This window comes from Fusarium tjaetaba (genome assembly GCF_013396195.1).
Source record: "Fusarium tjaetaba strain NRRL 66243 chromosome Unknown NRRL66243_c0000103, whole genome shotgun sequence".
Classification (NCBI taxonomy): Eukaryota; Fungi; Ascomycota; class Sordariomycetes; order Hypocreales; family Nectriaceae; genus Fusarium; species Fusarium tjaetaba.
Window position 1 is genome coordinate 241,186 of NW_023501299.1, and position 11,557 is coordinate 252,742.

The 11,557-nt window shown below is 49.0% G+C and overlaps 5 protein-coding genes across 5 annotated transcripts; 2 read left to right on the top strand and 3 right to left on the bottom strand.

Annotated features, from left to right (window-relative positions):
* Positions 1 to 738: 738 nt before the first annotated feature.
* On the top strand, positions 739 to 1,444 carry FTJAE_5395 (uncharacterized protein; the record flags this gene model as incomplete). The annotated part of the gene is made up of 2 exons (XM_037351897.1): positions 739 to 1,325; positions 1,381 to 1,444. 2 exons carry the CDS (start codon positions 739 to 741, stop codon positions 1,442 to 1,444), a joined length of 651 nt encoding a protein of 216 aa, XP_037207558.1.
* Positions 1,445 to 2,001: 557 nt separating this feature from the next.
* On the bottom strand, positions 2,002 to 3,447 carry FTJAE_5396 (cystathionine beta-lyase; the record flags this gene model as incomplete). The annotated part of the gene is made up of 2 exons (XM_037351898.1): positions 2,002 to 3,051; positions 3,211 to 3,447. 2 exons carry the CDS (start codon positions 3,445 to 3,447, stop codon positions 2,002 to 2,004), a joined length of 1,287 nt encoding a protein of 428 aa, XP_037207559.1.
* Positions 3,448 to 4,213: 766 nt separating this feature from the next.
* FTJAE_5397 (uncharacterized protein) lies at positions 4,214 to 5,220 on the bottom strand (the record flags this gene model as incomplete). The annotated part of the gene is made up of 4 exons (XM_037351899.1): positions 4,214 to 4,594; positions 4,676 to 4,816; positions 4,875 to 4,903; positions 5,046 to 5,220. The coding sequence occupies 4 exons, from the start codon at positions 5,218 to 5,220 to the stop codon at positions 4,214 to 4,216; spliced, it is 726 nt and encodes a 241-aa protein (XP_037207560.1).
* Positions 5,221 to 8,395: 3,175 nt separating this feature from the next.
* Positions 8,396 to 10,708, top strand: FTJAE_5398 (2-heptaprenyl naphthoquinone; the record flags this gene model as incomplete). The annotated part of the gene is made up of 6 exons (XM_037351900.1): positions 8,396 to 8,443; positions 8,538 to 9,221; positions 9,705 to 10,046; positions 10,096 to 10,121; positions 10,170 to 10,255; positions 10,311 to 10,708. The coding sequence occupies 6 exons, from the start codon at positions 8,396 to 8,398 to the stop codon at positions 10,706 to 10,708; spliced, it is 1,584 nt and encodes a 527-aa protein (XP_037207561.1).
* A 102-nt stretch (positions 10,709 to 10,810) lies between these two features.
* On the bottom strand, positions 10,811 to 11,177 carry FTJAE_5399 (u6 snrna-associated sm lsm6; the record flags this gene model as incomplete). The annotated part of the gene is made up of 2 exons (XM_037351901.1): positions 10,811 to 10,971; positions 11,066 to 11,177. The coding sequence occupies 2 exons, from the start codon at positions 11,175 to 11,177 to the stop codon at positions 10,811 to 10,813; spliced, it is 273 nt and encodes a 90-aa protein (XP_037207562.1).
* Between the last annotated feature and the right edge of the window lie 380 nt (positions 11,178 to 11,557).

Below are 11,557 nucleotides of genomic sequence, written 5' to 3' on the forward strand. Positions count from 1 at the left end.
GTTGAAAACTTCATGATGCATCGACAGGCTCCCTCAAAAGTCTTGACAAGATAAACTTGGATCAAGAATAAATCGCGTGACGTTGGTGAATTCACTTCCATAGCCAAGTCGTCCCTGTCATTGGATTGGATTGGATTGGATTGGATTAGTTAGATGAGCCTCATAATAGCAACCCAGGGCCTGTATGTATCCATCCTAGGAAAGCCATCTAGATTTGATACCAGAACAAGGCTAGCAGCAACTTCGGCGGCCTGCGAAGACTGACGTCTTTTGTTTCCAATTCCCTGCATAACGTTCTGACTCTAGCCTGCATCCAGTAAGCTTGCTGACGGCTCCAGGGGGGGTCCCAGGCCCTTGGAGAGAGTTCCCCTGCACGGCCACGATCAACTATCGCTGGGGTTCCGAGGAGCGGGCGTTTCTCATTGGCCGAAAGCTGCGGCCTCCCGGCGTCCCCGCGAATAGGGAAGCTTCAGCCACGACCGCAACTCAGTTGAAGCATGCTTGAGAGTAGAGGCATCCAAACAATAGCAAGTGACATATGTCAAGGGAAATTTCAACACATCATGTTTAAAAAAGATGCATTAAGACTCTGGTTAATCTAGCTACTTGCCTATTCACTTCATCAAGCAATTCAATTCCCAGTTCTATTTTGACCATCGCTGGTACAGTACAAACTCTCCACTCAAAACAACTTACACGCAATTGACCAATCATCAACGTCCTTCACTCTCAGCAACCATGAGTCGTCGACAAGACCACCATAACCACCACCAGCGCCACTACGGCCAGACATACAACACAGACAGCTCTAGGAACTGGAGTGACGAGGCTGTCAGAGGCAGCTGGGATTCAAACTACAACTACCAGAGAACAACTTCAGCCAACACATCACCAAGAGACCAGTCCCAGGCCTGGAGGCGACCAAGTCCCCAAGCCTACGACAGACGCCAGACCATGGTTAACCAATGGCTCGGCCAACAGTACAGCCATGACCCCCCGAACGTCGTAGATGCTGTTTCTGATCTTACAACTCCCACGACATCTCCGGCCTTTAGCGACTCTCCCACGTTTCCCTCTCGAGCTCAAGAAGCACCTCCATATCAGACACATGCTGTCACCAATGACTTCCTCGCACCGCCTTTGAGGACTTCTATTCCTCATCGACCGCATGATAGCTACTACCCCAATGCTCCCCCAGCTTCCTCTCGAGGCTCTACATCTTACCGCCTTGACAACAGATCTGTGGACTATCGACACATGGAGCCCAGGTCAGCCGAGCAAGATCTTCGAGGAGTTGGCTCGTTTGCCGACAATGATCGCTCACGGTACGTCTATAACCCACTGGTAACAGGTAAACCCTACTGACCTGTACCTCCGTAGCCGGGAAGTCAAGTACAAACCACTCAGCAATTGGTTTGGCCTCTGGTTACCCCCTCAAGAATGAGCTTGGCCACATCAGCGCCTAAGATTCTACACCACTTCCACTTCAATGCTACGCAACGATCTCAAGCGCCCAGCTACAAATTCTGGAGAAAATTCATCTAGAAGAGTATTATACTCTTCATTGCGCCTCGATTTCTCTCGTTTCATTTCTTGTTTTCCTCTCCTCTTATTCTTCTTCCCAGATTTCTCTCTCTCTCATCTCTAACACAGCCTGCCTGACTTACATACATACATACATGGGTTATGTTGGGTTCACATGTTTCCTCTATTTAACCTGGCATTTCTTTTTCGAGCAGACAGTCACATTTCTTTGATTGTGTTAGACCAGTGTTGTGATCTTTCATACAAGTCTTCTCTCTTTTTTCTTTATGGTCTGTGTACATCTGATGCATCACGACAACCTCTGTCTCATGGACGAGCCATCTAAACAATGCAAGCCATTGTAGAGGATATTCATTCCCTTGATGTATTTTTCATTTTCTCTATAAAACAAAGCGTTTCTCTTTTTCCTTCCTTCTATCCGAAAAAATGACTGTTTGTTCTAATTCTCTGTACTCTTCATTTATTGACCCCCTTCTCCTTTTCCTTTCTCAAAGCCTCCAGGCCTTGGAGCAAATCCTTCTTGAGATCCTCAAGACCCTCAACACCGATGCTCACCCGTAAAAGTCTCTTATCAATCTTAGGATCAGTCATCGCACGCCACTCAATCAAACTCTCAACACCACCCAAGCTAGTGGCATGGTGGAACAATTCCACCTTGGATGGCAGTCGCTTAGCGACATCTCCATCGCGAAGATACACCGAGAAAACAGGGCCATAGCCATTGGGCATCTGCTTCTGCAACCAACTACCCTCGATTGATGCCTCGGGTTGGAGACTGGCGTGCTGGACTCGCTCGACTAGGGCGCCGATCGCAGATGAAGGATCGCGCTGCTGCTCAGCCAACCAGGCAACCAGTGCAGTAGCTGTAGCGCTCTGGCGCTGGACGCGGAGCTCGAGAGTTCGAAGGGAGCGGATACCCAGCCACCCCTCCAAGCTACCCATAACAGAACCAAGAAGAAGGCGGTCATTGAGGAGACTACGTTCCCAGTCTTTGTGCTTGTGGTTGACAGACAGCGTACCGCAGAGCATATCGGAGTGACCACCAAAGTATTTTGTACCGCTATGCATGACAACATCAACATCATACTTGAAAGGATCCTGCAGAGGAGGTGGTGCAAATGTCGCATCAACAGTCAGGTAAGCACCAGCTTTCTTTGCCTTTTCAGCATATGCTGCAAGATCGCGTGCCTCGCCAGTGGGGTTAAGGGGCGTCTCGACATGGATGACATCGCCGGGCTCGAGGTCCTCAACAGCACAGTCCAAAGGCAGTGTCTTGAGACCTGTCAGGCGAGAGAGAATGCTGATCACTCCGTGACAGCCGTGGTAGCCATCTCCGATAGCAATTCGCTTAGGGTTCAAATGGACCAACATGGCGTGGAAAGCAGACAGACCAGAAGAGTAAGTAATCGTTGGAGCGCCAATGACGGATGTGAGAATTGCCTCGAGACGAGTGGTGTTGGGACCAGTTGCCCGAGAGTAGACATGAGAGTCCAGAGGGTTGTTGGGCTACACAAGTTTAGCAAATTTCGTCATGAGAAGTCAGAAAGCTGTCAGGGGTGTTCATGATGGTATCGGGTCAACTCTAGTCATGATATTCCAGACCATCTGGTAGTTTCTTCTAGAGACACCTACAGCAAATCAAGACAAGGAAGCATGCACACTTACATCGGTATTATCCCAGGCCTTCAGCGCATCAGGGTCATTGCTGTACCTGAAAGTCGTGCTGACATGCATAGCCGGCGCAACAGCTCTGTGTGACTGGATGCCTTCATCGGCATGAACAGCGCGGGATGCCAGTGACAGCCCGGCGAGGGAGCTATCAAGTCCGGTCTGGGCCCCGGCTGTACCGTCCGGTACCGATGAGACGTCCTTGAGGTTGGTAGGAACTTCGTCAGAGGCCATGATCTCCTTCTTTGCCTTTTCAGTTGTTTTGAGAATTTGATGGAAATTTGTAAGTTGATGGATATAATAGCAGTCCAGGTCTATATGTGCTCATGTCTGGCGCCCTCCGAGTGATAGAGCGGGGCCTCTAAGGAAGGAATCTATCAATGACAAGCACGCAATAACAAGTGGATGCAGCCGTTGGAACAATTTCTACGGTTTCTTTCTACTGGACTGTCTCCGCCATCGGCTACATTACCACGCCCTATGGCAAGATCATGTTATGCTGCATATAAGCTAATTATCCAATCAATGGCGCATCAACTTTGACAAGGTAACACTGAATCGGTTGCTCGTCGACTCAGACGTATATATCCACTCAGTTTATATTTCTGTAATAGAGGCCGAGAGCTTATAGCTTATAATTCTAACGTCCGCACCCTGATGACCAGCGACCACTCGAAGCCATTATGCAGGTACAATGAAACATGTATATCTTCTCATTATCATTATGTAGCTCATATTCGGTTCAATTCCAAGCGATAGGACCCCATAGCAAAGGTTGCTTGTCCGCCTGGGCATTGCAACTCCACGTTCAGCCCACAGCGCTCTTTGCACACCGCACTCATCCAATCCTTGATTCTTCCCATCAAGGTGTACCCAGGTCTCATAGCGAATGCGAATCTAGCATTACCCCGACCTAGTCAACCGAAAACGCCGAGAACATAAATGGAAACTCCAGTATCTCTAATACAATGTAGAAGAACAAAAACTTTGATCGTGCATCTCATTGCATTTCTTGACCATCAGTTGAGACAGTCACCTTGGGGGATGCGTTGTCCATGGCAGTGAGCTCCGAACCTTGGCCGCTCTGGGCTCTTTTGCGACCATGCATAAGGAAACGGGATACAGTAGGATTGCTCGAGCTATCCTTGTCGGAGAATTTCGAAAAAAACCCGCGCTTCTGAGGCTGTGCCTGGGGAACCGGCTGCTGTTGTTGCTGCTTGTGGTCGTCTAGTCCTACGTCTTCAAAACGCTCCTCGGCGGTTGGTGGCTGCTCGAATGATCGCTCGATCGCAGATCTAGGTAGTCGGGGAAGACGTGCTGAGTCAAGGCTCTGGCGTGTTGGGAAATCACAGTTGGGCATTGGCGATCTTGCAGAGATGTCCTTTTGCTCATGTCAGTCGTGCGCTGAGCAAATGCGAAGGATATCTGATATGAGGGACGGCAGAAAATAGGAGATACATACGAAAGATCGACGGTAGGAATCAAAGGACTCGCGGGAAATAGAGAAATGTTCAATGTCGCCGGAACTGCTTCGAGTATCTGTCGAGTTGCGGGTCGTGAGATACTTTCGAGGCCACTGGCCCTTTTCCTCAGTAGGTGATGGCTTTGCGACCGTTAGCTTCAAATCCGACATTTTGCATGTTGGGGCTGAACCGACTTACAGGAAGATAAACGCCACTGTCGTTGACAACTGTTGCGCAAAGAAAAATTAGCCAAGTTCCTCTGGTCTTGTGACAATATGCCAAATGCGCCTCTTCATGACTTGCCCCTCACTGCGGAGGTTGAGGGGGAGGCCATGAGAGACGGGAGGGGACTAGGGTCGGTTGGCATACCGCTCATCTTGTATTCGCCATTGTCGCGACCTTGACTTCGAATGCTTAACACGGGGGCGGACTTGGAGCCGACAGTGTCGACTTTCTCGAAGCCAGGGGTAGAATCAGGGCGTTGGTTCTCATCTTGAACGATGACACTGCCAGGGCGACGAGCGAAAGGGTTGCGAATAGGCATTGCGAAAGACGGGCGGTGGAAGCTATTGATGGGATATTTGATTGTTGGTATATCAGAAGATGGAGTCGTTGAGACAAGCAGCCGAAGTCCGGAAAGGGTGAGATATGTACCACGATGTATTACCGTATTACAGGCACAGAACAAAAACAAGATGGAAGGAAGGGAAATATGACATCGAAGAGAGGAAGCATGGAAGGAGAGAAGGCGAAACGGGGGACGGGGTTTTGGGGGCAGCTGATGTTTAAGTTAATTGACTTTTAGAGCCGGGGACGACGACGGGGAAGGCGGAACCCCAAGATGGAAATGGGAATGGGAATGGGAAGGGGTAATGGGAAGGGGACTCGGGCTTGCCCAGTTAGAGGACGAATAGGAAAAATCGAAACATAGAAATAGCCTGTGGATCAATGCTAAGAACTCTCTCTGTAAGTGGGTGAGATGTGTGTGAGACTTGGCGATTAGTAGAGTGAGAATTGTGATTGTAATGTATGTATGTACATAGGTATGTGTGGATAAACCAATACGTGTGCGTGGCACCACCGAGTCGGGTCAAATCCTCGCCTTCGAAGAGGGTGTGAAACATGAGATTTAGGGACTGACTGAAGTGAGCGTTGAGGATGGACCGATTCAGAGTCCACAAATGTATAAGGGCGATGTTGGGTCTGAGATGGTTGAGGAGGACCTCGGCATCTTGTTACTATTTGGTCCGTTGTATCTATCTACCTATATATCTATCATTCAGTGTTTCCAAAACATAATGACCGACTGGCAAAAACAAGCATCAACTATTTGCACTAAAAGGCTAACAAGCATTGTCTGCCATTTGAGAATCGCGCCGGCTGCTGCTCTGCTTGGCTGGGCATTGCAGCGTATCGTAAGTACACAGCACAGCCATCTTACAAACTGCATGTCAGCCGAGCATCGCCAGCAGATCAGCACAGCGCTAGGGTCAGGTCCCAGGTTGGCCCCCCCCAGAGTTCAGGGACTTGATTGACACCAACAATTGCCAAGACTGGAAGGGTTAAACGCTTGCCGTCATCGGGTCCATCGTCCAACAACGATCCTATTGGCATGGCACAACAACAGCTCACACACCAGGAATCGCAACAAGCAAGATCCGGGCCGCTGATAATCTCCAATACGACACCCGACACTGTGATCAGATAGCGATGCTGGCGACGCGATACATACAGTAAGTAGATCACCTGAATCAAGGCTTGCAGCACGCGGAGGACATCCTGATCGACACCTCACCAACCAAGGCAGACTCCCAGGAGAGATGGCAATCATGTCTGCAATTAACCCGGCACGGCATCTGTCCCGAATTTGGCAACGTTGCGGCACCCTGTTCCGTTTCTGTTCCAAGATAACGTGCCCGATCCTGTTTGGGATGGTGAAAGTTAGATGTTGGAGGTTTGATGGTCCGGTCCCTATGACGACTTGGTGATGGTTCCCTGATTCAGGTCCAATTCCGCCAAGAGACACTGTTTCAAGGGCTCATTGATTCCAAGTTGGTGGTCGCTAACGCAAGGTCTTGATGTCAGGACTGGTTTTGACTTTCTCTTTAATTGGCCATCTCCTCATACGTGCAGACAACACTTTTGGTGGTGATAGTCTCTGATTGCAACAGTGGTAAAGTGGTTCAGAGCCAATGTCCGGGATATCCGAATGGTGGATCGATCCTCAGAACATGCCTCCTCCCTTGAGAGGACCCGAAACGCCGATCCGGCCTTGAATCGGTGTTGCCAGTGACCCACCAACACCCGGCCGATTTCAAGTCCCGGGCTTTGATTGCACCCGACGCCGATGGTGACATGATCCAATTGTGATTGGACAGACTCACATCTTTAAACTTTTTCTCAGCTTACTGTACTGTCAGGGCATTCTTTTCGAAGAGACCTGATGGAAGATTTGTTTCCATGACTCAGGCGAGACAACAATCGCATGCTTCTCATTGCAGTCAACACCCAGCATGCATACTACCATACCTACCTCAGAGGAGGCCAGAAAGTTTATGTAGGCGCTTGTTCGTAGGCGACAAAAATATTTATTAGCCAAGTTAGCCTAGACTTGCATGACTCTTTGGTGGGTTTGATTTGGCATTCTCTTTTTTAAGTCTTAGACTTTTTTGCTTCCTGGGGCTTATTTATCTGGGTATCTAGTTATCACGAAGTGCCTCTCAAAGACTCAACTGAGCACTCCCAAAGTCATGGATATATGGGATAAAGTTTGAGCATGCTAGTAGACATGCTAGTAGACTAACCTCAAAGTGCCTGCTTTACCGCTGCTTCAAAAGACATAGGTCTCTTCCCTCACGTCTTCCCGTGTAATACGGTAACTTATGCCAACTTGGCGGGAATCTGTTGCTATCCGAAACATGTTTCAATGCTCCGAATACTAGATTAGACTAGGTTAACGCTTACTAGCATGCCAACGACGGTTGATGGAGTGTTTAGTTTGTCTATTGCTGTTTTCCTTCTGATTGAACACCTGGTACTATATCCTTGGCTCAATCCTAGGTATCTATACCAAACAACCTGGGCAAACAGCCTTCGTAACTTACAATCGTTTACTTTCATTCTCTCCTGTCTCGTAGGTAATCTGTCTAGCTCAGACTGACCATGTGTATTCGAGAAGAGCCTTGACGCCTCATGCAGGCTCGCTCGCCCAACTGGTATTGACTGGCATCTTCCTTGAGTAGGATATGTTCTCTGAACTCTAGTAAAAGTCTTATTAACATGCATACCCTGCTCCATTTCATTTAGATAGTACCAGCCAAGGTGTTTACCGAAACGGCGCAGAGCTGCTGGTTCATTCTCCGAGTGGCACTGGCCACTACCTATCCGCACCTGCCTATGGATGTCAGTGAATATTGGTGACTTCCAAACGATTCATCGCACTTGCACTCCCCAACAGTTTCGACCAACAATGACACGTGCTAATCTGGCTATGGCACTCACGAGGCTCGTTTAGAGCTTGGCTTTCTTGTTGCTTCCTCACCCGAAGCCGTTACCACGCATCACCCATTCACTCTCATTTTTGGAACTTGGATTGTCATGTTACAATTTTGGAGCCTTTCAAACATCCGAATCGTCTGAATGTTTTTGAAAAGTTGAAGCATATCCTGTACTCTGTTTCCTTTGGAGCCCTGTTAGTCTTCATAGTATCAAGCCTCATCATGACTGCCTTCTTTGTGGACTGGGAGCTTTGGCAAGAGATGACTTTCGTACGTATATCCAACTAACCATGGATATTTGACTTCTAGTATTCTCCAGGGACACCTGAAAAGTATCGTTCCAAAGACTAACTGCAAGTCGTAGGTTCTTGGGTGCTGCATTGTTCTTGTTTTCGCCATGGGACTTGTGAAACTATGGTGGTCTAACCGAGCCATACGCCGTCTTGAGATTATTGACGAGGAGAAGCGCGCACGAATGTCCCTCATGTCACGTTGCGGTATCGAAAACATGCGAGCTCCCGAGATCCCTTTTGGTGTTCGTGCTATTCTGAGCGGCGTCGAGGTGGAGGGCATCTGGATCTCAAGGCCAAATTCGCCTGGGCCATGCCAACTCACACCAGTAACAACTCAAGTTGGTCGGCGCATCAGAATATCCAAAGGAAAGGGGAAAATGATAGACATAGGGTCATCTGAATGTCTATCAGACGCACTCAACTCCGAAACGACGCCAAGCTACCCGACATCTACAAGGACATCTCAGCAGGATGGCATTGTCTCAACAGAGGGCATCCAGAGCCAGCAAGAACATTCCGACTCAGCTAGTTCAGTGACAAAGACTCAAGCTGACTCAATTGTCCGACCAAATTCACAGATAAACTGCAACCATACGGATTCTAGATCATCTAGCAGTTGCAACGATGACTTCATCACGCCAGAACAAACACCGCCGGGATCTACCGTAAGCCAGACAGAAGCTTTCGAGAAGGGGAAAGGACACTCGGTATCAGACACCATCTTCAGTATAGAGCAGCTAAATGCCTTGCCACACGTGAGAAAGCCGTCGACGGGAAGCGTGGCAATGCCAAGCGGGCACCCCAGAGTCCTCAGATCAGAGAAAAGGCGATTAATATCGGAATCGTCGAGCAGTTAGCAAATCATCACGAATTCTTGCAAGTGTCCAATTTCTCTGATTGTCATTGAGGTGCTTTCCAGTTGCTTTGAATCTGTCGGGGCTCCGCCGTAAATCCGTCGGCTCGTTCCCGCGGGATCTAGGGTCCTGGAACGACATCGGGAATCAGATCTAGTGCCATCACATCATTGAACTCTGGAGAACCAGTACCCAAGGATCTAGAAGCGCGGGGAAGATCATTGGGTGTTTGTATAAAAGGCCTCCAAGATATCTCCGACACCTATCCATCCCTTTAGTCCCTCAGAATTAGCTGCTTGTCTCATTGAAGATACTTGAATACCAACGACAGATTGTCCAGCCACTTCGAGCTGTTCAAGAGCAACACCAAAAATGGCATCTCAGACTATTCATGATATTGCGACGAAAGGCTTTGATGACGCCCAGTCTTATGACGCACACCGGCCCTCCTACCCTCCTGCTGCTGTCGCCAGTCTTCTGGGACATCTCGGTCTCGAGGGTCAATCTGGACGCCATATCCTAGACCTGGCAGCTGGCACTGGCAAATTCACTGAGCTTCTATCTGCCAGGCCGGAAGGATACAAAATTATTGCCGTAGAGCCGTTGAACTCGATGAGAAACACCCTTGTTGCCAAGAAACTCTCCAAAGTAGACGTGCGGCCAGGTACGGCAGCTGAAATGAAGGACGTGGAAGATGGATGGGCTGACGGCTGCATTGTGGCTCAGGTAAGCTAGATGCCTTGTATAAAGAGAGCACTACTTAGCTAGAAATCAGACTGACGTTTTGAAGGCCTTTCACTGGTAAGTCGTTCCTCAAAGGACTAACAATAAGCCCTAATCAAGTCAAAGGTTCGCCAGAGAGGAGTCCCTCAAGGAGATACATCGGGTACTCAAGCCTGGGGCCAAACTGGGGTTGATCTGGAATGCTGAAGAATGTAATTATGTCCCAGGCCTTTTGCCGCTTCCGGAGTGACTGATGACAGACCCCAGATAATCGCCCCGAAAGCTGGCCAGCCTCTACAAAGTGGGAGCAGGAGCTCAGCGAGCTCAACTTCAACGAAAAGGCGGACAACGAGCCTCGGTTCCGACACTTGCTATGGAAGAAAGTCTTCGAACGTCAAGCCGAAGCTGAGAAGCCATTCTTTTCCACGCCCATCGAGACCGAAAAAATCACATGGTCGATTTGGTTGACCCCTGATGCTTTGTGGGACAGATTCGACACACTTAGCTGGAACAAACTTCGGCAAGGGGAGGAGCGTCGACTGTTCAGAGAGAAGTTCGACAAGATCATCAAGGAGGGCGATGCCACGTTCAACGAGAACGGTGAGGTTGAGCTCCATGGGTGCACTTTCTTTGCCTGGACGTCACGTTTGGATGGTCCAGAGTGAAGAGGATGTAGATACAAGTTTCATCATAAATCTACATGTAGAGACCGAGCCGTCATTCATTGTTCAAGACCAATCATGAGTCTGCCGAAATATACATGACTTTCAGCGCCGATTAGCAAGATTTATGCCCATAACAGAGCGGCACTCACCATTGTTTCCTCTCACAAAGGCATCACCGTATTCCCTACGCTTCTGACCATTGACATACTCGGCTGTCTTTTCCAGGGCAATGTTCATGTAGCCATCCACAGATTGAAGTTCGCCTGCAAGTGTTAGCTCCATCCTATTCGCTGTATCGTCGCATGTGAGGCGCTCAGCTGCATCGTCAAATCGATGAGTGAAGAGGTGAAGACTCACCCTTGTAAACAACGCCAGAGTTGAGCTTGACAGTAACAGGATTGCCGATGATGTCACTGAGGAAGCTTGAAGGGTCTTTTCCCTCACCCTGGGAGATAGCGCCGTTCTCCATTGTGAAGACTTGGGGGGGCGTTTGGAGGATGGCGGTTTGAGAGGTTCAGGGTGTCGTTGATGGTTTATGATAATAGAGCTTGTGGAGTTGTCTGGGTCTAGCCTGAAAGATTGATGCCTTGTCGTGGCTGTTAAGGCCGGAGTCTTTTCGCACTGTGGGGCATCACGCCTGCTGTGAAGCCGCCTAACGTCCCGTTACAGCGGCACGTAGCGAGGGTATTTTTAGCGGGCCAGGTCTCTATTTCTTGCCAAGGCAACCTCCATTCATCCCACCAGCTCCAGGCGTGTAAAGTGTAAAGTGCAATTCAAGCCTTTCAACGAAAGACCCATCAACCTCTAGCTTCATTGATTTTTGATTACTTTAGACGCAACCGACTGTCC